Genomic DNA, 26,866 nt, shown 5'->3' with positions numbered 1-26,866 from the left:
CCCAGAACGCAGGGTCGCCTTAGAACCCAGCCACCACGTAGCTCATCCAGTCACCTCCCTCCCGGTGAGATGAAGCGCTGGGCGTGGCGCACGCACCGGGGCTCCCGGCACGGAACGGGTGCGGGGCTGGGCTTCGGCCGGCCCCGGGGGAGCGAGTGGGGCGGGGCCGCCGCGCCCGCCTTCTCCTCCTCCCGCCGCGCGGGCTCAGAGCGGCGGCAGCAGCGGCCGCGGCGACAGCTCCGGCTCCTGCTCCGGCTCCCGTGCCGGCTCTTGCTCTCCCGGGCCCTGCGCCCCGACCCCGCCGCCGCGCCTGCCGGGGGCCTCGAGCGCCCCCTCCTCGCCTCACGCTGAAGTTCCTGGCCGTGCTGCTGGCCGCGGGCATGCTGGCGTTCCTCGGTGCCGTCATCTGCATCATCGCCAGCGTGCCCCTGGCGGCCAGCCCCGCGCGCGCGCTGCCCGGCGGCACCGACAACGCCTCGGCCGCCTCGGCCGCCGGTGCCCCGGGTCCGCAGCGCAGCCTGAGCGCCCTGCAGGGCGCAGGCGGCTCGGCCGGGCCCTCGGTGTTGCCCGGGGAGCCGGCGGCCAGCGTCTTCCCGCCGCCGCCCGGGCCGCTGCTCAGTCGCTTCCTCTGCACACCGCTGGCCGCCGCTTGCCCGTCGGGGGCTGAGCAGGGGGACGCGGCTGGCGAGCGCGCGGAGCTGTTGCTGCTGCAGAGCACCGCGGAGCAGCTGCGCCAGACGGCGCTGCAGCAGGAGGCGCGCATCCGCGCCGACCGGGACACCATTCGCGAGCTCACCGGCAAGCTGGGCCGCTGCGAGAGCGGCCTGCCGCGCGGCCTCCAGGACGCCGGGCCCCGCCGCGACACTATGGCCGACGGCGCCTGGGACTCACCCGCGCTGCTCGTGGAGCTGGAGAACGCGGTGCGCGCGCTGCGAGACCGCATCGAGCGCATCGAGGTGAGTAGCGCACCGTCGGGGGGGGGGGGGGGACACGGGGTGGAGGGGCACTGCCCTGCCTGCGGCGCGCGGGTGTCAAGTCCCCGGAGCTGCCGTCTGGTCCCTCGAAGCATGCCCCTCGTAGGCACCATGGGAGTGTCCTGGTCTGGATCGCGGGTGGGAGCCTGGCATGGTGATGGGGGCGTGAGAATGGGAGAACGGCGTCCCCTTGTAGTGGAAATTGATTGAGACGCAGGTGTGGGGATGTTTGACAGGTAAGATGCTCTCATTAGATGTCCTTCCTCAGAAACCTAGAGCAGCTTCCACCCCATACTCACTACCATTAGGCGTTAGGCGTACTGTTAGCAGTACTCGTCGTAAGCCCAAGAGTGAGTGCCTCGTTAACACCAACCTGCATGCCTGCATCACCTCTCATCCTCGGGCCACGCCCAGTTTTATATACCTGAAGCTCCCGACTCTTGGGAAGATCAGCGGATGATTCCCGGATAGGGGTTCACTTAGCTCCGACTGCCTCCTTTCCAGGTCAGATACAAGGAGCCCGGGTAGTAGGGACCCTATTTGTGTGTGATGCTTAGGCATTATTATATCTATGGTCCCTCTCCTACCCGTTAAAAATCCCCAGTCTCAGGAAGTTTAAATAAAACAGATTGGGCGGGCAAACAGCCTGGAAAGCCTTGGCCATTCCCAGGCATGGACTGATTTCCAGACACAGGAGAGATCCTCGAAGGAGGGGTGAGATAGGGCAGACGCTGTGGCCCCTGCTCTCTTCCCCAGGCTGCAGCGGGCAAGGCAAAGATGAGGTAAAAGTGTGAACGAACTAAGTGGGCAGAGAGGGCACGCATACGGCTCCAAGTACAGGCTGGGTGCTGGAGGAGATACCTGTGGGGAGGTTATAGGCTCCATCCCATCAGACTACCTGGGAGTCAGCTGCTCACACCCCCACCTTCAGGGCATCAGACCACAGCCTCCCCAGACCACCTTCAGGGCTTCCACTCCCCTTATGGAGATGAGAAAATCCAGTTTGAACCTCCTGAGCTAAGTGTCAGAGAGGGAGGCCAGCCAGGCTGCTTCTTCTATGCCCAGGGCTGAAGTTCCTAAAGCCAAGAGCAGGAAAACAGCCCAATGAAAGCTGCAAGGAAAGGCGGCCTCAGTCTCCTCACCTGTACAGTGGGCACCGTGAGACTATAAGCCTCACCAGACAAACATACCAGTGGCAAAGATACAAACAAATACATAAACGGCAGTGAATTCTCCCTTTAAGATTGGACTAGGGGTTGGGGATTTAGCTCAGTGGTAGAGCGCTTGCCTAGAAAGCACAAGGCCCTGGGTTCGGTCCCCAGCTCCGAAAAAAAGAACCAAAAAAAAAAAAAGATTGGATTAACGTGCAAAGCATTTGAGTTTTCCCTCAACTTTCCCTCGCTGCCCCAGCCCTGGCACCACAGAGGCACAGGTGACCCCTCCCATGTCTGTGACTGGCACAGCTGTGTTGACCCTGGCCCTGCTCCCTGTTGGCTCTTGGCAAGGTGGGCTTCTCTGAGGTGGGCCTGCCGAGGCTGAGGGATCCTGGCAGCTGGGACTTGGCAGTAGGTTGGCAACCCAGGCTTGGGGAGCCCCGGCTTCTCCACAGTCCCTTTCTCCTGTTTGCTGAGTGAGACAGACATAGAGCTACCAGATCTGGTGTCTGAGCCTAGCAGCATCCGGAATCAGTGTGGCCTGGAGCCACACTGCCACTCTCAGTGGGGACCCATGCACTTCTAGACCACTGCCCAGACTCCCCCTCTCTTCTCATACAGTGTGGGTGAAAGCCCCCGATCTGCTGTCACACACGCTGTCCCCTGAATTCATCCTTGCTAATGTCCCCAGAGGTGACAAACTGAAGGGGTTTTCCAGTCTTTGCCTTGCTGGCCCCCTTCAGTCATCTGACTGCCCTCCTCTGCCTCACAGTGTTTTCTTGGCTTCTAGATGCATTTCCTCTGCCCCTTCTTACTCTACCAAAGCACCTCTGTCTGCTTCGAGGTCCTTCTTGGCCCTCTGGTCCCCTGGGTCGGCTGAGCCACACCCTGGGGCTTCCAATGCCCACTCCATATGACCCTCAAATCCTCTTTGCATCCGTATGCTCATGCCCGGCTGCCTCTTGGCTGGTCTCTTCTCTACACACATCTGGGGTGTTCCTAAAGCCTACCCTGGGGTCCTTCATGGGGGCTCACACTCCTCAGCCTGAATCTGACCTGGCTTCCCAGCCTCGTCTCTCAGGTCTCTCCCACCTTTGCTTGGGTCAGTCCAACTGTCTCCCCATTAGCACCCGCTCTAAGACAGTCCTTCCAGAGGCCTTCCCTGACCATGTCATGCTCCCCTACATAGTCATCCACCTCTGCACCCCTGAGTCACACCTGCTCCAGCCAGACCTGTTTCCAGTATGGGGACGGGGAAGGTTGGCCTGCTCCTCATACCCGACCTCCAGTGGAAGCCTTATTTGAGGACTTCAGAAAAAAAAAAAAACACACATTGATTTTTATTTTAAACTTACTTATTTTCATTGTTCACTAAAAAAAAAAAGGCAACAGGTTTGAGGAAACATTTCTCAATTAATTCCTCTATTCTCTCCCCCTTCGCAGCCCCTGATACCAGTCCACTAGCAGGCTCTGTAACAGGCCAGGGCAGAACCACCGCCCACCAGCCCCCACCCCCACCCATCCATCACTAGCCTGCATGTCTTGGATGGGCACAGGTTGCCTCTGGTTCTTTCTTGTATTCTGCATACGGTGGCAAAGCTGTTTGCTTCCTCTTCAGTCTGTTGAATGGAGCCTTTAGCTGGAGTCCCGGGAGAGCCATTCTTAGGTCAGGAGACGTTCACTTCCAAGCATCACTTTCCATGGGAGCTGGTCCACTTAGGTGGCATCTGGCCATGCTGGCTCGTCCCAGAGTTCCATTTTTGTGCTAATGTATGTGGAGGGTAAAAATTCAGGATTAGTTTCTTTCCTTGACATAAACCCTGCCCTCCATCGCCCTGTCTCCTCTACCCCCCCCCCCCCCCCGTTCTGGAGCAGAGCCACAGTGTAGAGCATCCTGATGGGAATCCCAGAGGATGCTGGGTTCAGGGAAGCAACACTTACTGATGCTCTAACAGTTATCACCCGTATTAGGAAGCACTTACTGTGCACCGGGAACTTTACAACATCTCATTTAATCCTCCCTTCACTCTATGGAGGAGAAACTATTCCTCTCTTGCCAACAAACCGACAGAGAGATTAAAGCACTAGCTCCAGGTCACCCAGCCTCAGAGCCTGGATTGGACCTATTAGTATCTGGCTCCAGGGCCCTGTCTGCTTCTTCAGGTTGATTTTACACTAGGAGGGGTCGGACGTTCCCCACCTACAAGACAGTGGGGAATACAAGTGAGGGCATCTCCATCTTTGGGTACTAAGAGTGAGCACAGTGCTGGCCAGGTCTCAGAGGCTGGCCCTGCTGGTGTGGAGGCTCCCCTGGGGCTGTCGGGAGCAGCTGGTCCGTTTGAAGTATGTATTATACATTAGCCCCTTCCGTCTCTGTCACGTGAGATAGGCCATGCACGTTTCTGTCTTGGGAGAGGACACCCGAAGGCTCAGAGTCTGAGGGATGCAATACAGGCAGACTTCTGCCCCTTGCCCCTGTCAGGAATTTCTGTTGTGAAGACTCCCCAGGAGGGGCTGGGATGAAATTCCATTGGTAGAGTGCTTGCCAAACGTGCACAAAGCCACAAGCCCAATGTCTAGCACAGAATAAATGGGACATTGTGATACACACCTGCAATCCTAACTCTTAGAAGGAAGAAGCAAGTGGATGAGACTTTCAAAGTCATCCTCAGCCACACAGCAAGTCCAAGGGCAGCCTGGGCTACACGAGAGTCTATCTCAAAAAAATAAATAAATAAATAAATAAAAAATAAAAAAAATAAAAAGAAAGAACAAACTTATAGCAGATCAGATACTTCCTAGACACCTTGCTAACTCTAAATGCCAGCTGCATGGGCACTTATTGCTTGGCATACTCCCTTCCCAGACCTCACTTTTCATATCTGTAAAATGGGTGTGCCAGGGTGTGAAAGGCCCTTAGCCTGAGTCTGTAAATAGAAAGCCTTCATCCTAGCAAGAAGCCTGGCTTTGCAATGCATGAGGCTGCTACTGTCTTGCTGTGACTTCTGAAATGCTCCTGTGTCTGATCCTCAATTACCCGATCTGTTGAATGAGACAGGACATCCCACGTCCTTTAAAAAAAAAAACAAAAAAACAAAAACCTCTTGTCCTCCTAAGAAGAGAGGTCCTCCCCGCTGTGTCAGAAGCACGGTCACTTTGTATCTCTGTGGTCTAACACAGAGAAATACATCCGCAGCCTTTACGGGTTCATATGTGTTACTTATAAAGGACACACATCCCCAGTGGACAGGTCTGGGCAGAGAGATGTGGACACCCCTGGGAAAGCATTCCCAGGGTAGCAGCTAGAACATTTGCAGGTCCTGTAGGCTCTCCTGGGGCCCCCCAGTTCCGGCCTTGATCACCACTGGCGAGGAGTTTTGCTTGTATTTGAACTTGCATGGCTCGGTGCCTATGCCATGAGTCCTTTGTCTGTGGCAGTGGCCATTTGTCACTGGGCAGAGGCACCATCACCCGCTTGTCTGAGGGCAGACTGAGTTCTGTCTGATACTAGCGTGAAGCTCCTGTGAACACTGTATGGTCTCTTCGGGTGGCCATCAGCCTCCTTTCTGCTGGCCCTATCCCCAGCAGTGGGATGCCTGGGTGCCAGCAGGGACATATATTTAGCATCGGTAGATACTGTGACACATTTTCCCAAAGTGGCTGTAAGAGTTCCACACCCACCCGAGAGAGAGCCTCGCCCACCAGGCCTGGTCATTGCAAGCTTCCTGGAGCTGGTGGGTGTAAGGGACTCAGGACTCTCATGGTTTAATTATGTGTGGTTTGCTAATTCACGACGTCAGGCACCGTTCCACTCTGGAGGTCTTTGTCCATGGTGGGATAAGGTCAAAGGTAAAGCTGCTCACAAAGGAAGGAACCTAATGGATGTCCCCTGCATGGCTTGAGTGTCTTATCCCCACTGAACAACAAGGGCAACAGTTGAGCTTGTGTACCCTCCGTAGTTCCACCCAGAAAGAGACCGAGGGAGGGACTTGTCCAACGCCACACAACTCAGCGGGGCTGAGCCAAGACTGTTGCCAGGACAAAAGTGAACTGGGGTAGGGCCAGGGGTCCTATCTTTGCTGAGGACACCAGGGGAGGCTCAGTATCATCAGGATCGTGCCCAAGTGGCTCAACTGGTTTTCTGATGCAGCCAACTGGTTCCATTCACCCCCCACACACACACCCATTTCCCCTCAGTAAGGACAACAGAAATAGTAATAAACGTTTGAGGGCCACTTAGCTGTGACACCCAGACTTAGGTCCCGCCTTGCATCCCAAATGTAGGAAGTATTAAAACATGGCCAGACTCCCAGATGATGATCACGAGAGTCAGAGTGGCCCAGCAGCTTGCTCAAAGCCACAGATCCCGTAAGTGACAAACTCAAAACCTAGCAGACCACTGGGACTTGGAGCTGGCGACTGTTTGGCAGGCGCGATGTTGCTGGGGCGCACGCTGCTGGTGGAGCAGGTGAGGGCTCCAAACCCCAGCAGTTGGAACCCTGTTCTCTTGGAGCATCTTGGCTCCGGTGTCAGGGAAGCTGCCATCTGGGAGAGCAGGCACTCTCTCGGGAGAGGATGGGCTGGGGCAGGAAGAGTATTTCTGGCAGGAGGAACAGCATGTGTTAAAGCCTCGGGGTGAGATGGATTTGGGGTGTGGAGGCATGGGCACCTCCTTCGGAATGGGCCATCTCACCCCTGTCTTCTCCCTGCTCCACCCCCTCCCTCTGTCACCTGACATCCGGCAGTGTGGACTGCTGGCCTCCTCGTGCCTAGCTTTTCTCTCAGTGTAGTAACTTGACAAATGGTTTCGGGGCAGGATATGGAGATGTACGTATGCTTTCAAAACATTTGTTTATCTATTTTTGAGGTGGATCTCATGTAGTCCAGGCTGGCCTTGAACTTGATATGTAGCTAAGGATAACCTAGAATTTTGGACACTCCTGACTTCACCTCCTGAGGAGGGTCACAGGTTGTGACCATCCCACACAGTTTGTGGAGTGCTGGAGTCCTCTGCCAACCGAGCCGTATCTCCAGCCCCCTTAAGAGGGTGAAGTAGGGTTGGTGGCAGTGATGACGGTTAGCACTCCACACAGCTCCCAGGCCCCCTGAGGACCCTGAGATTGTACTGCTCTTGTGCCAGTCGGGAAACTGAGACACTGCATCTTTCCAGAACAAGCCACTCAGCTGGTGGAGCCAGGGTGTGAGCTGGCAGGACTCACGGGACATGTGCACAGTTGAGGTGGGGAGGCCTACACTACTGTCCTCAGAACCTGGTCTGAGCAGGCAGGGACAGGCTGTGCATGGGCCCTGAAGTCAGGCTTGGATGAGGTCGTGCAGTTGGCTTTCCACTCTTTCTGCACCTCAGTCGTGTCACACTACGGGATCCTCCTATGGGGCCCTCTGCGAGGCTGTCCTACACAGTGCGACGCAGCCTTCCTTTCCTGGTGTTCTCATGGCTGCTGAGATCATCCCTTAGGCTTTCTTAGTAGACAGGACAATACTGCATACTCACTTGGTGGAAGAACAAACTGAGACTCAGGCTGTGAAGGTTGGTATGAAAAGTGGGCACAGGACTGCTGTGTGACTTTAAGCAGGCAGCCCACCCTCTCTGAGCCTCAACACTTAGTCCTCAGGAGATAAGAGCAGCTTTGCACCTGTCAGCAGTGATCCTTTCTTGGTATCCCTGTTGAGGCTAAGGAGCTTCTTACTCCCACCTCATCCCCATTAGCTCCTGAGCCACTGAGCTGGGCCTAGAACCCTGGGCTTTGGCTCTAGGCCCAGATAAAATAAACTCTACCACAGCCTCTTAATAGCCCCCCTGGAGTCCAGACCTCCCTTCCTGCCCTATCAGGCGCTGAGTGGGGGACAGTGTGACATCATCCTTGCTGTCCCCCTACCGTCTCAGGCTGGAGCCCACTTGGCACGAGGCCCACGGAGCCCACGCCACACAGCCTGCGCCGCGACAGATGGAAGCAGGGTGGGGGCGTCGTGTTTCTCCGATTCACATGCTGGGGTGGGGGGCTGCCGCCCAGCCCCTGAGCCTCCTCCTCCCTGGCCTCCTGGTGCGACCAACAGGAACTTTGACCAAGGACAACTTATACACTCTCCCCACCCTCCGGCCACCTGTGTGTCCCCTTGAAGGAAGAAGCTAGACCCTACAGCGTAAACAGTTCTGTCCTAGTCACTCTGGAAGGAGAACGGAGGACACCCAGTCCCCAGCTGGAGACAAGACAGTGTCTCTCAGCAGCCCTTGTGCACCCTGAGCCTCAAGGCACTGGCCCTGCCCCTAAGAGCAAGTTAGGGACTCTTTCAGCCTCAGTGACCCAGTCCTGGCCTTGCTGGTCACTTCCTTGACGACACTGGATATGCCTCTTTACCTTTCCTGTGATAAGAGGATAAATGTGTCCCTTTCATTATCAACGTGCTCTGGGACACAGGAGCTGCCATGGGAACCAATAATATGACCTCAGGCTGAGGATGTGTAGGGTTCAAACTCAGCTTTGGTATTGTCTCTCATGAGCAGGGTGGAGGGTGACTGCCTCGTACCACCATTCTGCCTATAGTCGGGGGATCTGGGACGCCTCAGGTGAGGGCTGTGGTCAGGGCTGTGGTACACAGGAGAGAGGCCCATACTCTGGCTGGGATGTGTGTCACAGGGTTTCAGATGCATGGGTTGTGCCAAAAGATACAAGTGGAAGGCAAGCCATAGCCAGCCTTTGGATCTGTCATGGTAGGGCAGCTCAGTGGGAGTCACGGAATCTATAGTCATGAGGTGCACCGGAGGGTTCAGACAGTTCTCCATCCTGCTCACCACCACCAGCCACACACTCCCATCAGCATCGGTCATGAAGTCCCCTAAGGAGCCCTGCACCCTCCATGTCTCATCTATCGAGTGGCTCCCACACGAAGTATAAGGTTACCTCAAAGGATTGGAGGTCTGGGACAGGTTTACACTTGGCCCTCACCTCTGCTCAGAGAATCTTCCCAATTTGTTCACTGACCAACCACATGTGCACCTGCTGTGTGCCACAAGCTCCCACTGTGTTCCACGAGTGCCTACTGTGTGCCAGATGCTACCCCAAGCACTGAAGATATTACTGAGCTTCTGTCTTGGGCCCTAAGCCAGGGACTTAGGTATCATTCACTGCCTGGACCCCTGAGGAGTGTGGAAACATTGGGCCTTGCAGAAGTTGAGGGGACTGTGGAGGGCGAAGGAAGCCACATTCAATTTGGCTCCTCAAAGCTCTGCTGACACTTCTGTGATGTATTCATTAGAGAACATCCTTTCCGGTGTGACTCTGTAGCCTAGCCTGCTTGCTTGCCTCAATTCTGCCCAATTTAAGACAGGACCAAAAAAAAAAAAAAAAAAAAAAAAAAAAAACAAAACAAAAAAAAAAAAAACCACACCAAAAAAACAAAAAACAACAACTCTACACACTGTCCCCTGGGCTGGACACAGGGTGTCAGAACCGGCCTTGGAATACCCCAAATGCCAAAGACATCTATTTGTTGGTGTTTGCCACATACTCCTCCCCAGAATGATTCCAAGGCGATAGTGCAATTGTCTCGTGAGGAAATAAGTTCAGAGCACTTTACATAGTTTCCTAGCATCATGCAGCAGGTTGGTTCCCAAGCTGGGCAAAGCCTTTGGCTGTCTGTCACTTGAGTCCGGGATTGTCACTACAATCCCAAGATAATGGAATACTAGAGTTCCATCCAGACGACCAGGTCGCAGGTGTGTCCCGGGATGCCCTGCCCTGAACTGTGTCCCAGCCCTAGAAGGGGGATTTGTGTCATGTGGCCCAGCCAGAGGGCCCTAGATGTTCTCAGTGTGTTCCTTGTCCACTACAAGGCTGTGTTTGTGAGGGTCCTTGTTCCCTCTGCATGCAGGCTCTGCCTGTGTGTACCCTGCCTGCCATTGCTTCACTATCTCAGCTTTGCCTACCTAAAGCCAGGCTCACCTGTGGTCACCAGGTGTTACCATATGTGACATCACCGTCCTTCCTTTCCCTCTGGAGCAGCAGGAGCTCCCAGCCCGTGGGAACCTCTCCTCCTCCGCGCCAGCCCCTGCTGTGCCCACCGCCCTGCATTCCAAGATGGACGAGCTAGAAGGCCAGCTGCTGGCCAAGGTGCTGGCACTGGAGAAGGAACGTGCTGCCCTCAGTCATGGCAGCCACCAGCAACGACAGGAAGTGGAGAAGGAGCTGGATGCCCTGCAGGGTCGCGTGGCTGAGCTGGAGCACGGTAGGTCCTGGGGTGCAGGCGGCTGAGCGGGAACTTCCAGAGGCTGTAGAACATGACAGGGAGAGCCTGCTGCTGGGGGATTCCTGTCACTTGCAAAGTCACTGCCAACAGTCGTCATTTCTAGCTCTGCTGGGCCCAGGGGCTGGCTGTGTAATGACACCCTGGCTGATTTAATCTTCACTAACCACAGGGTTTTCACAGGTAAAGACAGTGAGTTTGACAGAGGTCACGTGACTTCTCAAAAGTCACACTGCGCGGGTAAGAGCATGGTCTAGACCTGTAACCGATCCTTCAGACCCCTAGCCATCCACAGTTAGCGCCTTTGAGTAATCCATGGACCTCAGCCATCTATTTAAGCCTCAGCCTGGCAACTGCCAGGGGTCAGAGAATTGTAATGTAGGTGTTGGTGTCAGACCCCTGGGTTCCAAGTCTGTCACAGGTTTGCTCTGCCACCTTGAAAGGTCATTTACTTCTCTAGATGGAGGGATGGTGTTAGGGATTTATGAGCTCTCACTGGTCCTTCTGAGGGCAGAATGGAGAGATGGGGGAAGCAGAGGGCAGCTCAGGTGCAGGGCAGAAGTTCAGGAGAAAGAAACCTGGATGTCTTCCTGGAGGAGGGGGTCTGGAGCCAGCTCTGGAGAGCAAAAACAGAAAGTACCTGTGGGAGCCATGGTAGGTTCAGCTGTAGGGGAGCAGTGGGCCTGGGGTGCTCCAGGGAGACACCCAGTTGACTACTTGGACCCTGGCAGTGACCTCTATCCTCATCCTCCAGCACTGTACTGTCCCTCTACACCAACGTCGCTGACGTAGCATCTTCTCTTAACTGTCTGCAGGAGGGAGAAGAAAGACATGGACGGAAAATAACCTGTGTGCTGAGGCACACCCGAAAAACCGAGATTTGTAACGTTGCCTGTCTCCTAAGCGTGTAAGGAGGTGTGTAAGGAAGTGGCATAGGGAAGGAAGGCACTTCCAACCAGCCTGCCACACGCAGCACCACACAGAGCTTACATAGGCGCACAACTGTAAATAGCTGTGATTATAGCTAGTATTTGACGAGCCTGTGGGCCTACCGACCCTCCGTGTGGAACGGAGAGCAGTTCATTAGCCCGTTCTGCTGAAGAAATGGAGGCCCAAGGAGGTTGCATTTATAGAAACTCACTGGTAAGAAAGAAGTGATAGGGAGATTTGAACTCGGGGCATCAATTCAATAGCCCCTGGGCCCAATTTAGTCACGCCTCTCAGGCCAGAGGCAAAAGTAGATTAGGTGAAATCGAGTGGCGCACACCCCCGCCCCCGCTGGTGGGCTGGAGCCACTAAACCCTCCTTGCACATTGTCCTCTGACCCCGCCCTGTCCTTTCCAGGGTCCTCGGCCTACAGTCCCCCAGATGCCTTCAAGGTCAGCATCCCCATCCGCAACAACTACATGTATGCCCGTGTGCGCAAGGCAGTGCCAGAACTCTACGCCTTCACTGCCTGCATGTGGCTGCGCTCCAGGTCGGGTGGCTCTGGCCAGGGCACCCCCTTCTCCTACTCGGTGCCCGGGCAGGCCAATGAGATCGTGTTGCTGGAGGCCGGCCTTGAGCCAATGGAACTGCTGATCAACGATAAGGTGGGCGGGCTCTAGGGCGCTGGGCCGGGCTTAGGGATTCACGGGAGGGCTCCGTTTCCCACAGCCGCAGAGCCCTGTACTACTAGGAGCTGAATGACTATGAATTGACACGTTGACTCTCCTGTTCCCTATATTCAGCACACATTTAACACCTACTGTGTGCCAAGTTCAGTTCTGGGAATAGACATTCCAGATGCGGGGCTGGCTAAAGAAGGGGGAATGAATAGAAGTTGCCCGCTAGAGGCCAGCCTACCGGCATGTGCACCTTGAGGTCTGCTCACTCTAAAAAGAGGGGTGTGGGGGAAGAAAAGTAATAACTACCAAGGAGGGCTGCTGATGGTCTCCAAAGCTTGCCCTTCTGGAAGGAACGGTGCCTATATCAGACTTCATTCTGAGGGTGATGTTTGAGTCTTGGCTATTTAATGTGCTCACTGGGCGATCTCATCTACCAGCCTGTGACTTAGTTTCCTCATCTGTCATGGGCTCTGGAACTTCTTTTACTCCCACCGTCCTGTCCTTAGGTCATTCCCTGCCTGTCCAGGCCACCTGTCCCCATGATTAAGGCAGGCCTTCCATCTGCCTGGCATCTGTGAAGTGAGGGAGAAAGAACATCTCTCCCAAAGCTGCCTGCTGCCTGCCACATTGTTTCAGCCTAGGGGATGAATGGTGGGTTTTTTGTTTGTTTGTTTGTTTGTTTTTGAGACACCCTGGAAATGCAGGTCACACTCATCTAGGACCAGCTCACAAGCTATGCAGCGGAGACCCCCACCGGGTGTCCAGGAGGCAGTGGCCCCAAGGGGTCAGTGTGGTATCTTGAGGTTCAAAACATGACAGGGGCGACCAGGCTCCGCGTGGAGAGGGCTGTTCTGCTCCGCTTGCTCGCCCAGGCCAGTCAGAGGGCAGCACTAGGCTGGAGGATTCAGCACCACGGACAGGGCGCCGCACAGTCAGCCTTGTTCCTGCAAGCCACCCTTTTCCTCTGTGTCCTTGCTCTGTGACAAGCACCAGGTTTTCGGTACCACAGCCAATTCCATGTCCTTCCAGGGGGCCTTTGTAAGCACATTCCCTCTCTGTACCCACCGACCTCCCCTGCAGCCCCCAGGCCTTTTTTTTCTTCTAAAGTCTGTCTCACGTCTGTGGCAAAATACCAGACAAAAGTAGTTTAAGGAAGGGTTTGTTCTGGCTTACAATTTGAGGCCAGCTGGGGGCTAAGGGGGTGGGGTTGTGGTGGGGTGAGAATGGGAAGGCAAGAGTTCACAGTCAGGAAGCAGAGCGAAATGAACTCGGACTCTCAGCTAGCCTCTCCCTTTTTATTCTGTCTGGAACCCCAGCCCATCAGCCATATCTGGGGTAGACCTTCCCTCAATGAGATCTCTCTAGAAACTCCCTCATAAGCAGTCAAGCTGACCGTCGACATGAACAGTTAGAGGCAATGCTGTCCCTCAAACCCTGCTCTCCCATATAGGCACAGCTTGTTCAAGGCCACACCCACATCCACCCTCTGAGTCTGGAATGGGGCCTGGTACCCATCAGGCGTCAGAGAGTGCCTCACGAAGTCGTGATCTCAAAGCATTTGTGAGGTACAGAAGCCATTTAAAGCCGCAGACAAGTAGCATTCACCTCACAGACCAGCACCAAGCTTCCAGGGCACCATGAGCAGAGTCCCAGCTGGAGTATAGGCTCATGATTGATTAGCCATGTCTGCCTTGGATACAGGAAGAGGCAGCAACCAGGTATTCTCTCCCCAACCTTACAGATGAGGAGCTGGAAGGAAAGAAGTCTCCCCAAGGTCAGATAGGGAGCTAGTGGCAGAGTCAAGGCCAGATACTGGGACCCACCCATCCTCTGAATCCAAGGCCCATTCTGTCTATGCCAGTGAATGAGCCCCACTGTGTGCTGGGATCTGTTTTAGGTGTGCAAGGGAAATTGATTTGTGGACACTGTCCCTTCCATGTGTGTCCTTGAAGCCCTGAAAACCAAAAAGGTGGCCCCTGTAGTCTGAGGATAGCTCCTTGGTGGGGTCATGTGGGAAAAGGGAGAGTTGGGGCAGGAAAGACGATGGTTGGGATGCAGGTCGGGCCTTGGATTCCATCTGTGAAGAAAGCTATGAGGCTGGCCACCTCGTCATCACACTTCTCCAGCCTTGGGCCTCTGACGTGGGGTTTGTGTCCTGTATCCAGGTGGCCCAGCTGCCTCTGAGCCTGAAAGACAGCAACTGGCACCATATCTGCATCGCCTGGACTACAAGGGATGGGCTGTGGTCTGCATACCAGGACGGAGAACTGCGGGGTTCTGGTGACAACCTGGCAGCCTGGCACCCCATCAAACCACATGGCATCCTTATCCTGGGCCAAGAACAGGTAAGGATCAGGAAGAATGCTTCCCAAGTCATTACCCCGCCCACTCCAGGGCCCCGCCCCCGATGAAGAAAACAGTGAGCACCTTGTCTGAGCCACCAATTCACAGATGGGCACTGAGAGAGCTAAAGAAGCATGTAGAACTCAAACCTGGGGTGAGACCTGAACCTTGGAGCAGAGCTAGAGTATGAGGTTTTTTTTTTTTTTTTTGGTTCTTTTTTTTTTTCTTTTTTTGGAGCTGGGGACCGAACCCAGGGCCTTGCGCTTCCTAGGTAAGCGCTCTACCACTGAGCTAAATCCCCAGCCCCGAGTATGAGTTTTGAGATTGAGGCTGGAGCCCTGGGAGGTAGCAGCCTTGGGGGTGGGGCTAGACCCTCAGGGACCAGGCTTGGACAGGTTCGGTGCCTGGCTTGACTTCTCTTCCCTTCCTCCCTCATTCCATGTTTCTCTCCTTTCTCTGTTGCCATCTTGGCTCAGGATACCTTGGGAGGCCGATTTGATGCCACGCAGGCCTTCGTCGGTGACATTGCACAGTTCAACCTGTGGGACCACGCTCTGACACCTGCCCAGGTGCTGGGCATTGCCAACTGCACCGGGCCACTCATGGGGAATGTCCTCCCCTGGGAAGACAAGCTGGTAGAGGCCTTTGGAGGTGCGAAGAAGGCCGCCTTTGATGTGTGCAAGGGAAGGGCTAAGGCATGAGGGGCCACCTCATTCAGGGCCCCTCCCTTGCCTGTCAGTTTGGGGACTTAGAAGGGGCACTTCCCTCCTCAGCCTGTCCACATGCTGGCCTTCCCTCCTACCCCACCCCTGGCCATACCTCCCACTTCTCCTCACGGCCCCCCACTTCCCAGAATGCCCTGCCCTGGATGGATGTCCCCTCAGCCACCTGGATAGGGGCTAGTATCTCACACCAATTGGTCCAATGTAGGGGTTGAGGCAGTCCTGCCTCCTGGCAACATATTGGCTTGGTCTCTCCCCTCTCATACACTGTCCCGCTGATCACATAGGATCTCACTAATTCCAAGGACATCCCCTGAGGGATCGTGGGTAGAAGTGGCCTTTGACCCTCACATCCCTTGTGCTTCAGGCCTACATCAGGCTGTAGAAAGGATGCCAGAGATGTATGAGACCAGATGCTCTTCCTCTGTCTTAATCAGTTGCCCACAGGGGCTGCAGGGTCATCTCGCCAACTGCCCCTGCCTCCTCCTCCCTCCTCTCACAGTTTCTCTGTGTGTTGTGGTTTGAATGTTGGTTGGATGTCAGTTCAAGCCCCACCTCAGCTCCCTTCCCAGCCCCTACCCTAACAGCTAGGGACCAAGACCCCGGAGGCCAAAGGGCTGTAATCAACCCCTGTACCCACTGGTAACTTTGCCCACAGCATGGTTGTCCATCCCCTCCATGCCTGACACAGGACCTGCTGGGTCACTCTAGCCTATCCTGAGAGCATCCAAAACAGAAGCACACTATGACTGAGGAGACACTTCCCTGGCAGAGCCCAGTTGCTTAGCCACCATATCATCTCTTTCTGCGTGGCCTTGGGAAGGATGGAGGATGCTGGGACGGAGAATAGAGCACTGAGTGAGAGAGAGAACCACTTGGTTCCTATGACTTGCTGTGTGGCTTTCGGTAAAAACCTACCCTCTCTGGGCCTCACTTTCTCCTAGTTCCTACCAACTTTCCTAAGAGCACAGAAGATTGTTAGAGCAGAGAGAGGCCATCCATTGTAAGCTCTTGCTGGTAGAAGATGGGAAAGAGCAGAGAGAGCGCAATTAACTTGACCAGGATCAAAAAGCACAACATGGCAGGCCTTCGGCCTCTGAGTCCCTCCAAAGTGCTCCTCCCTGTGAATCACACTGCCTGTCCTTGAGGGCCTTTGAGCCCAGCTCAAACCTGTGCAGGGAGGCACTTGAGAGGACACATGCTTTTCAACAGGGCACCAGAATCTCTTTAAGGGACAACCCAACACATTGACAGCCTCAGGAGGTGAGGGAAAGAGCCCAGACAGGCAGCGGAGGATGCAGGGCCCTGTTGGTCCTCTCCCAAGTATAGGAGCAGTAGCAGGTCAGCTGAACAGTGGGTACTGGTGCCTCTGCCCCCCACCCCTGACACACTTTTGTCCTTCTCTGTGCTCTCCATGGCCACTCGGCCCGAGACATGACGCTGGAGAGGCTGCCGCCCATGCCTGGGAATCGTGTCAAAGACTTGCCTCTGGCCTGTAGATCTGTGTTTCCATTTTGAGAGCAACTACAGGGCTCGGCACCTCCATCCCCATCCCTCGGAGGTAGCTGCAGAGGCTTCACCCAGACCTGCTGAGATCCCGGTTGCCCAGTAACAACCAATGACATCAGCCCCAGTCTTGGGTCAAGTGTCTGTCGGTGAGGACACCGCTTGTTGCTGAGTGACAGCTGGATTCAGAACTTAGACCTGGGGGACTCTGAGCCTCACCGGGCTCTTGCTATTGTTCTAGAAGAGGCCTTTGCTATTTATTGATTTAGAGGAGGCCTTGGGAAGACAGAGTCTTAGGAAGGATGCAGCAGAAACTGCCTCGTCATTTGAGCCCACCAGACACACCATCTCTGTCCTTCCTGCTTTGTCTCAGTGGTGATGAGAAAGGACACCTCAGTCACATTCCCATGCCAGGTCATCCTGGTTAAACTTCCACCTCCCCACCCCCACCCCCACCCAGGAGGAAAAAAATGGAGACACGGACTCATGGCTATGGGTATGGATGACTGGGGAAGGGGCGGCCTCTCTATTTCCAAAGTCCCCACCTGCTGTCACCTACTGTGCTATGGATTTTGCCTGAGCACGTGGAGTGCCACTCAGTCTTCTGCCGCTCCTGAGCACATCCAACAAGACAAGCCCTGAGCTGCCCCTGGGTCTGACGAAGATAGAACTAGGCCGGCTAGATAGTCTTAGACACTGAACCCGCAGAGTGCTGTATCCGCACCATCTGCGTTACCTCACAGCACAGTTACAAGACAAGACTGTTCTTAGCCCTGTGATGCAGAAGAATGAGACTCGGGGAGGTAAAGTAACTTGCCTGGTGTCAGTTGGCCAGCTGGGGACAGCACGATTTCCATTTGGAGGCAGATTACATGCCTAAAGGACGGAGTCATCTCCTTCAGAGTTCAGAAGGAGCAGAGGTGGGGTGTGGGGCTCGAGGCTGGGGAAGGGGTCTCTCATCTATGCCCAGCCTCAGCCTCAGGCTGAGCTGCAGTCTTCAGGGCAAGAGAGGAGTATCTCCAGAGTGAACTCGGAAAGGCAGGGTGAAAGTGATTCTTCCTCAGCCCCTGTTCTGGGCAAGGCCTAGGTCAGGTTCTCTAAGCTGTTTTCTGCCAGATTCCCCACCTGTGAGGCATGGAGTGGCCTCTCCCATGTCCCAAGGGATTATCTTAACAGTTACACATGACCGGGGACCACAGACTAAGGTGTGAGGATCTGGGAGGTGGGGTTGGGGGTTGGCAACTCAACCATCGGCTTGTAGATGAGGAAGCTGAGGCCTAGCTTGGCACTCCCCTGACTGTCCTCTTCTCCAGGACCCAGAGGCCACTCCCCTACCCCCAGACTGGGTTTTACCTACTAGTCCCAGCACCTTTGACGTGAGAAAACTGGAGAAGGGTCTCCTCCCAGATAAGGGACTAGTGTCCTCCTCGCCCCCAACTCCAGCTGCCTGCCACCCCAGATCCCACCTCCCACCCACCCTGTTCCCTGCCCCTGCTGGGGGAAGAACAGGTTCCTTCACAGGCTGAGCAGCCAGCAGCGAGTATGGTTGGACACCGAGATGAGTACCCTCCACCGCCCCCTTCCCCACTTCGCTCTACTTTGTATATAAGTGACATGAGATGCTCTGTGTGTGTGAGCGCGTGAGTGACCTGTGCCATGGCTTTTGTTACCATTTCTTGTTTTTTGTAAATTTGAACGTTCAAAATAAACATGTGGTTTACTCGGAGAAGGAGGAGGCTCTTCTTTAACGTGGGAGGTGGGGGAGCCACCCTGTCTGCCCCCAACGCAGCATCTTCCCCTCGCCTAACCCAAAGCCTCACCCATCCATACATGCCCACCCCTCCCAACCCAGCCTGAGCAGTTCCACTAAGCTAGGCTCAGACATATAAGTTCCCAGGATTCTCGAGGAAGGCTGCATAGAAGCCAGTCCCACGTGGAAAGTGCCCCAGTTCTAGCTCCGCTTTGGCCTCATTCCCAACACCCCTTCCCCACCTGTGCCCCAGTTCCAGGATCCGGGTCCCTGGCTTTGCTTAGGACCCAATCTTCCTGAGTCATATGCCCAGACCTCCAGAGAGCTGCACCCCTTGGGGACTTGGGAGGTGGGACAGGAAGAGAAAGACCATGATATCACACACAGCCTCCCTGTGCTTCCTGCTTTTCTTTCCCTCCCCAAGTTTTGTCTAGGCTTCCCTCTCTGACCTCCTGACTGGACTCACACAAGCACTAGGGTCCACACCATCTCAGGGGGCCCAACACTTTAACTGCTAGACTTGATAACTGCTGGACTTGATAACTGCTGGACTTTGGAAAATCAGGGCTGAGGGGGCAGGGTTGGGGGTTGTGCATACCAGCAGGACAGAGCCTTCCAAACTCTCAAGAGTGGATTTACATCACACAGGAAAGCCACAGCCAAGTCTGCCGGGGCCCTGGAGCGTCTGTGTACTCTCAGGTTTGTTTTAAAATGCAACCCCAGGGAGTGGCAGACAGATACACCTGGAAAACTAAACTGCTGGCCAACACCTCTTATTTATCACACCTTGTACCACTTTCCTTACAAATGTCCTCTTCTCCCTTTGTCCCACTGAGCTGGCAATGTCCCACCACCCAGGGAAATTCCCTTCCACCTGCTCCACACCTGCGCAGATGAACAGATCTCAGCAGGCGAGCCTGGGGCTGCATATGCACCAACACGCACAAATCCACAGCCAGAAATAGCCAAGGAACAGCCATTTCCTCCCGCCTCTGCTCAAGGTCTTGCTCTCCTAGGCAGCAACATCATATCTTCTCTGGCCTCAGTCTCCAATGCTCGGTCCCAGCCCTACATACCCGACAGTGACCTTCCCTCTCTCCCTCTCTTATCTAAGTGTTAGAAGGATGAGTCAGTCTCTCAGTACCATCTCCAAGCCTGACAATGAACTGTGTGCCAGCCTCGTTCTCAGCTCCCTCCTGCCACTCCAAATGAACTATGTCTGCTTCTCCCAAAGGCTGGATCCTCCTATTTGACCTTTTCAAGAACCTGCCTTCTGAATCCCCAACTCCTCCTGGTCTGCTCTGTCATTCCTGTGGGCATGCAGGTGACCAAGTGTCTTCTCCCTTAAACAGGCCTTATTTGGGCTTATAGTTGCTGAGGTTTCGAGTCCATGGTCAGCTGGCTCCGTTGTTTCTGGGTAGTGAAGCAGAACGTCATGGTAGAAGGGTGTGAGGGAACAAGGTTGCTTGCTTTTGGTGGCCAGGTGGGGGGGAAGAAGGTGGGGCTCATACGTCAATCAAAAAAACATGTTCCAATGACTATTTCTTCCAAACAGGCCTCTCCTATTAAGAGTCTGAACTTCTAAGTGTAGTAAAGGGGTGGAGTCAGTGCCCTCTGAGCCAATGACCTTTCAGCCCACTAGAGACTGCCTGCCACCTTGAGCAGAGACCCTCTCTTGACCATCCCACGTGCTTCTTTGTTCTTTTTGTTACAAAACTCCCTGGGAAAGCAGGTGTTCAGGCTGGTAGCTCCCTTCTATAGGCTACCTCCACTTACAAAGGCCCGGGTTCCTCCCCCAGCTTAAACCAAGTATAGTAGCGGGCCTGTAGGTTCTGGAGGAGTTTGGAACTCGCCTCGGTTGTATTCGCTTCCTCTGCGGGACCCAGGTACACAGCAGCTGTTGGGTGGGCACTGGCCTCGGCTGTCTGTGTCCAGGCGAAAGGGCTGGTTCAGCCAGTTTATCGGATCACAGAGCAGGGCCCACTGTCAACCCCAGTCCTGGGGCCGACCTCTTCTGAGAAGCCTGGGAACAGGAGCTCTGAGCTCCCCTGTAGGAGAGGGGCAGAGGGCAGAGCTGGAGATAGAGAGGGTATAAAGGCTCTGTCTCAGCTCAGTCTCCAGGATGCCAGGCAGGATCTGTGCCACTGCAGGTGATCTCTTAGCCTGTGTGTGTGTGTGTGTGTGTGTGTGTGTGTGTGTGTGGTGGTGGTGGTGGTGGGGTTGCTTTGTTTTAGACAGAGTCTCTACATAGTGGCCCCTGGCTGTCCTGGAACTCACTCTGTAGACCAGAGTAGCCTCAAACTCAGAGATCCGCCTGTCTCTGCCTCCTGAGTGCTGGGATTAAGTATGTGCCACCAGCACCCAGCATACCATTCTTTTTAGGGCTTGGTTTTACTGTTTCATTTTGGCTGTCGTGACTCAGAAAGCATGTGCAGTCATGCCCCGCCTCCCGGTATATTTAGTGTGCAGTAAAGACCTCCTCCATCATCCCAGCCTGTCTACTTCTCGGCCCTCACTCAGCCACTCTCTCCATTTGCCTGCCACACTCTGGACATGCTGGCCGTCCTGCTGTTCCCTGACGTGTGCCGGACAGAGGGAATGTGCACAAGCATCTCCCTGGGACCAGACTGCTCCTTCTCCTCATTCCTGGCAGACTGACTTTCACTTGCTGCTTAAGTCTAGCTTGTCGCAGAGCGTTCACAGACATCTTAGTTGGGGTTTTACTGCTGTGCAGAGACACCATGGCTACAGCAACTCTTATGAAGGAAAACTTTTGGTTGGGGCTGGCTTACAGTTTCAGAGGTTTAGTCCTTTATTTCCTGTTGGGAGACATGGCAGTGTGCAGCTAGAGACATGACAGACATGGTACTAAGGAAGGAGCTGAGAGTTCTACATCTTGACCCGCAGGCAGCAGAAGGAGACCGAGCCACACTGGTCAGACGAGCTTATAAGACCCCAAAGTTGGCTTCCACAGTGACACACTTCCTTAAACAAGGCCACACCTCCTAATAGTGCCCCTCCCTGTGGGCCAAGCAGTCACACACATGATTCTGTGGGAGCCATTCCTATTCGAACCATCATAATGGCTACCCTGGGTTAATTGGCTGCCTGGTCATCTGTCATTTGTCCTACCTTTGTCCTGTATTCCAGATCTGGGGACCCCTCCTCCATTTCTCTTCAGAAAAGGGTGGGTTTTAAACCAAGGGTGACATACTACAGTAGGAATATGTGAGAAATAAAACCACTCACCTCATGGTGAGAAAGGAGGAGAAGGAGGACATGTATGTCCCTTTAAGGATGTGTCACCCATGCCCTAAGGGCCTCCTCCTAAGTTCCCACCAAGTCCTCCCAATAGTGCCAAGCTGGGGACCACACTTTAAACACATGGGCCTTGAGAGACATTTATGTAAACACAGGGGCCTTGGGGAGACATTCATCTAAACACAGGGACACTGCATGAGGTAGTGTGTGTGTATGTATGACTTAAGGGTCCCTTAGTCCCTTCAGGGACATCAAAACACATGTTGAAGAAACAAAAGCAGGCTGGAGAGATGGCTCAGAGGTTAAGAGCACTGACTGCTCTTCCAGAGGTCCTGAGTTCAATTCCCAGCAACCACATGGTGTCTCACAACCATGTGTAATGGGATCTGATGCCCTCTTCTGGTGTGTCTGAAGACAGCTATACTATGCACATATATATACTTTTTTTTTTTAATCTTTTAAAAATGTGGGGGGAAAAGAAACCAAAGCTGAAGCGGGGGCTTCTTCTGCAGACTGAGAAAACCCAGAGATATCAAACACATACCTCCCAGTAAGGTACCAGGCTAGAGTTGGGGAACAAAGGTCCCAGAGAGAAGAGTATTTTAGAGGGTGGGCCTGGCCTCAGAGCTACAGCCTTCCTCCAGGGGCACTGGAGACTTAAAAGAGATGCCTCAGACGAGCAGCAGGTTCATATGTGTAAGAAACTAGAGGACAAATAGGTGAGAGCTTCCTGTTATAAGTGGGGGTTCAAGATGAGGTGCTCCAGAAAGGTTTTCAGGGGTCCCCACAAATTACACTCTTGAAGTACAGAGCATGGGAAATGGTCCAATTCTCCCACAAAGGAGGACCTGCTCTCAGTCTCCCGTTCACTAAATTAAAATGCCAGCCACTTCAACAGTGGCTTGCTAGGTGCAAAAGTCTTCCATTCAACCCTCACACTGTCTTTGTTATATATGGTTCTGTATTCCAAAGATCAGATAGACCGTTGAAGAGAAGGATCCAGAGCTAGGGGGAGAGTTGTAGTTCAATAGATATAAAAATTCCGTAAAACTGCATTAAACTAAACACATGTGCATTCATAATACACAATACATATACACACATAAACACAACACTCACATGTGCATACTTACATTCACACACACACATTCATACATACACAATACATATACACACCAACGCACACACAAAAACACACATGCTCACACAAAAACACACATTCATACATACACATATGCTCATACATGTACACACACACGTACAAGTACACACACACACACACACACACACACACACACAGGTCTTAGGGTTTTTATTGCTGCAACAAAATATCATGACTGAAAGCAAGTTGGGGAGGAAAGGGTTTATTCAGCTTACACTTCCACATTGCTGTTCATCACCAAGAAGTCAGGACAGAACTCACACAGGGTTGGAATCTGAAGGCAGGAGCTGATGCAGAAGCCATGGAGGGTGGCTGCTTATTGGATTGCTTCTTCTGACTTGGTCAGCTTGCTTTCTTATAGAACCCAAGACTATCAGTCCTGGGATGGCCCCACCCACAATGGGCTGGGCCCTCCCCATCAATAACTAATTGAGAAAATGCCTTACAGCTGGATCTCATGGAGGCATTTCCTCAACTGATGCTCCCTGCTCTCTGATGACTCTAGCTTATGTGTCAGGTTGTCACAAAACCAGCCAGTACCCACAAATTGACACATCGGCACACACATACTCACTGTTGTGCCCACATTGTAAAAGCCCCGAAGAGACACCAGGAACCACAAACACATAAGAGTCTTTATTCAAGTTTGAGAGCCCATCAAACCTTTCTGATGCAACAGGATAGGAGAGTGACCCCCAGATCTAGGTGAAGGGGGTTTATAAAGGAAGATTACGTGAGGGGGTGAAGGAGTGTTGATCTTTAAGCTAATTGGTTCCTAGCACCTGGTTAAACCTCAAGTAGGGAGCCTACATCAAAAAAGGAGCATCTTGACCTGGGAAAGACTTATGTTTCCTTAGCCCACTCTATTGTTGTCAGCCAGCTGCTGGGTCTATTTTTCTACTGTCAGGGACATTTCGTGATTTTTCTCAGACCTCAAGGGTGGTGGCCATGTCTCTCCAAGGGCAAGTTAACTTAGTATGGAGTCTTAAAAGCAAAATGGAGTTTATTCTGCTACCGCAGTCCCTTCATCACAAGAACAAAGGCAATAAGGGAAGCCACTACCTCCACACTGGTGACTCTGCCCCTTACAGTCCAGGATGTTGTTGTTGGGGGACATTGCTGGAGCACATAGGGGATCCTTCTTTTTTTTTAAGATTTATTTTTATTTTTTATTTATGTGTAATTGGGGCTATGGGGAGATGTGGAGGTGTGTGTGTGTGTGTGTGTGTGTGTGTGTGTGTGTGTGCATGTGTGTGCAAGATCCGCTAAAGTGGAAGCGGAAGCTGCAGGCAGTTGTGAGCCAGCTGTAGGTGCGGGGAACTGAATTTGGCTCCTCTGGGAGAGCGGCAAGAGCTCTTCAGCACTGAGCCATGTCTCCAGTGCCATTCTATGTTATTTTTTACAGCTGGTTGGAAAAGGAAAGGCCACAGCCTCCCCTGAGACCTGAAAGGAACATGGCCCTGGGGATGCCTTGATTTTTACCCCAGTGAGACTCATTTCAGACCTCCAGAGCCAGCAGATGATCGGTCTGTGCTCTGAAGTCGCTGACCTTGGCATGCTTTGTTATGGATGCCGTTAGTAATATGCTAACTCATCTCCGGCATGAACAAAAGCCAGTCTCAAAACTTCTAGAAAATCCTACCGAGAATGAAAGTAAATATTAGTAACAAAAGAGTAATTCGTTACTAATGCTTGTGAATCACCTTATACACCTTTTAATTTAATTTTATTTTATTGAGCCAGGGTCTTACTTTGTAGTCACCTCTGCCTCCTGAGTGCTGGAATCAAAGGCATCCGGCACCCAGTGGCTGGATACAATGCACTTTGAGTAACTTGTTGCTATCATTGAGACAAGACGTCACTATGTAGCCAAGGCTGACCTTGAACACTAGATTCTTCTGCCTCAGCCTCCCGAATGATGAGATTCCAGGTGTGAGTCACCACACCCAGTGAAGAAGTCATCTTTGATCAGACAACAGGGTTAGTTGAACTACTTGATAATGAAAACAGACAACCCTAACACGTGTCCTAGTTAATCTTTCTATGACCATGATGAAGCAGCATAGTCAAATGGGGAGGAAAGGGTTTATTTTGCTTTCCATATCTTGGGTCACAGCATTCGCTGAGGGAAGCCAAAGCAGGAACTCAAACAGGGCAGAAACCTGGAGGCAGGAGCTGATGCGGAAGCCGTGGAGGGGTGCTGCTTATTTGCTTGCTCCCGGTAGCTTGCTCAGTTTTCTTATAGAACCCAGGACCACCAGCCCAGGGATGGCCCCGCCCACAATGGGCTGAGCCCTTCCCCATCAATCAGCAATTAAGAACACACCCTGCAGGCTTGCCTACACTGGGATCTTCTGGAAACTGTTTCAAAATTGAAGCTACTTCTGTCTCAGACATTGAAGTGGATCTGTTGTGTCTAATTGCTGTAAAACCAACCTGCAGCAGAGGCCCTGGTAAGAGGGAAGTTTGTCACTTAAACAGAAAGGTTGGGAAGGAGGAAGAATTGATAGTCAGTAAAATCTCCATTCCCAGGAGTTGGAAAAGGAAGAGCTAGCTGAAAATGAGAGCGGGACAGCATCAAGATTAGTCAGTAGAAAATCTAATGTAGAAATGGAGCTGGAGGGATGGCTCAGTGGGTTCCCAGCACCCAGCGTCTGTAACTCCACTTCCAGGAGACCTAACTTCTGGAGTTTTCAGGCACCAGACACAGATGTGGTACATTAACATGTTTGCTGGCAAAATATCCATAATTAACAAGTTAATTAAAATAAATCATTTTCTGGAAGAAGAAAATAAAATGGAAAACAAAAATAGTATTGATAGACTCAATAAATTCAACAGTTGGTTCTTTCTGAAGCAAGGTCTGGTGGCTAGGCCTGTTGGCATGTGGCAGTCATCTTACCTCTAGAGAGGCTGAGCAGAAGGAGTAACAGCTAAGAGGGTAGCTTGGGCTTTTTACAATGAGATTTAACTTTTAAAAAAATGAAATACAGACTCAAAATGGTTAAATTTCAGTGTAGAGGGTATAATAAAATAGAACTCCTTGTTTGTCAGACTGGTTTAAAGCCAGTTCTGTTCTAGAAGAGGGTATAGGAAGGGAGACCTGATTCTTTTTCCCCCCACTCTCACAACTAAGCACACACGTGTGTGATTTATTCCTCAATCCAGTGGCAGGCCTGAGAGCTGAGACACCTCCCTACCTCTGTGTCCTCTGGAGCAAGAAAGTGTCAAGGGACCTCAGAACGCCTGCTCCCTGTGAGGACCTCGGGGTGGAGCTCACAGAAGAGGGAATCTAGCCATGGGACGGACATATAAGTTTCAGGAACACAGAGGGAGGTGAGAAGTCAAGGGACTTATGTTTACCTAGGATCCTCATCCCAAGAGTTTATAGGCTCTTGTGAGCAGAGCAAGAGAATAAAGAGCGGGAGGAGAACACGGGGGCCTGGGAGCAGAGAGATCAGTGAGAAGCAGCCTTTAGCTGAGGGAGTCTGGAGGGTTGGTTAGGTTTTTCCTACCTCATATAGCTAGGGGCTTGAAGCAGGAGGAAGGTGAGCCCTGACTTCCAACCTGGGATAGACACTGGATCCCATGGTGCACTGTGGGGTGAGGGAAGGTAGCTGATAAACCAGGATGTGACCTGGGTTTGGGAAGGAGCCTGCTGACTGGAATGGAGGACTAGGAAGTGTAGGGCAAGAGACAGCAGCCTGGGAAGGAAGGAGTTTCTACAAGAATGGCTCCACCTGTATTGCTGTGCTGGGCCAGCCCTGTGAGGAGACAGGACTGGGGACTAGCAGCCCAGTCACTGGCTGGAGTAGGCTAGGATGGAAAAAGTGTAAAGAGGACAGCTTGGTGTCTGATAGAGGCAACTAAGTGGCCAGTGCAGTCTTTTGCCCAGAGGGGAATATGGAGAGAAGAAGCTGGAGACATGTTACAATGAAAGGCTTGTGGGCCACCCTGGTGGAGGAAGCCAGGATTCTGCTGGAATCGTCTGGACCCTGTGCACCACAGAGGCCTAGCCTGGGAAGTAAGAGTTAATAAAATCAGTATCTAGCTCAGTGGTCCTCAACCTTCCTGATGCTGAGACACTTTAATACAGCTCTTCCTGCTGTTGATGTCCCCAAGCAT

The 26,866-nt window shown here is 53.0% G+C and overlaps 1 protein-coding gene across 1 annotated transcript; it reads left to right on the top strand.

The window, feature by feature from the left end:
• The first annotated feature begins 233 nt into the window (after positions 1–233).
• Nptxr (neuronal pentraxin receptor) lies at positions 234–18,297 on the top strand. Its single transcript, NM_030841.3, is given in 5 exon segments — positions 234–956; positions 10,150–10,372; positions 11,735–11,982; positions 14,163–14,342; positions 14,817–18,297. Coding segments are annotated over 5 exon segments (1,485 nt in total). The 5' UTR covers positions 234–347; the 3' UTR covers positions 15,042–18,297.
• The last annotated feature ends 8,569 nt before the right edge of the window (positions 18,298–26,866 follow it).

Source organism: Rattus norvegicus, chromosome 7 (genome assembly GCF_021556685.1).
Source record: "Rattus norvegicus strain SHRSP/BbbUtx chromosome 7, alternate assembly SHRSP_T2T, whole genome shotgun sequence".
Lineage (NCBI taxonomy): Eukaryota > Metazoa > Chordata > Mammalia > Rodentia > Muridae > Rattus > Rattus norvegicus.
The sequence above is the reverse complement of the archived record's forward strand: the minus strand, read 5'-3'. Positions and strand labels throughout refer to the sequence as shown.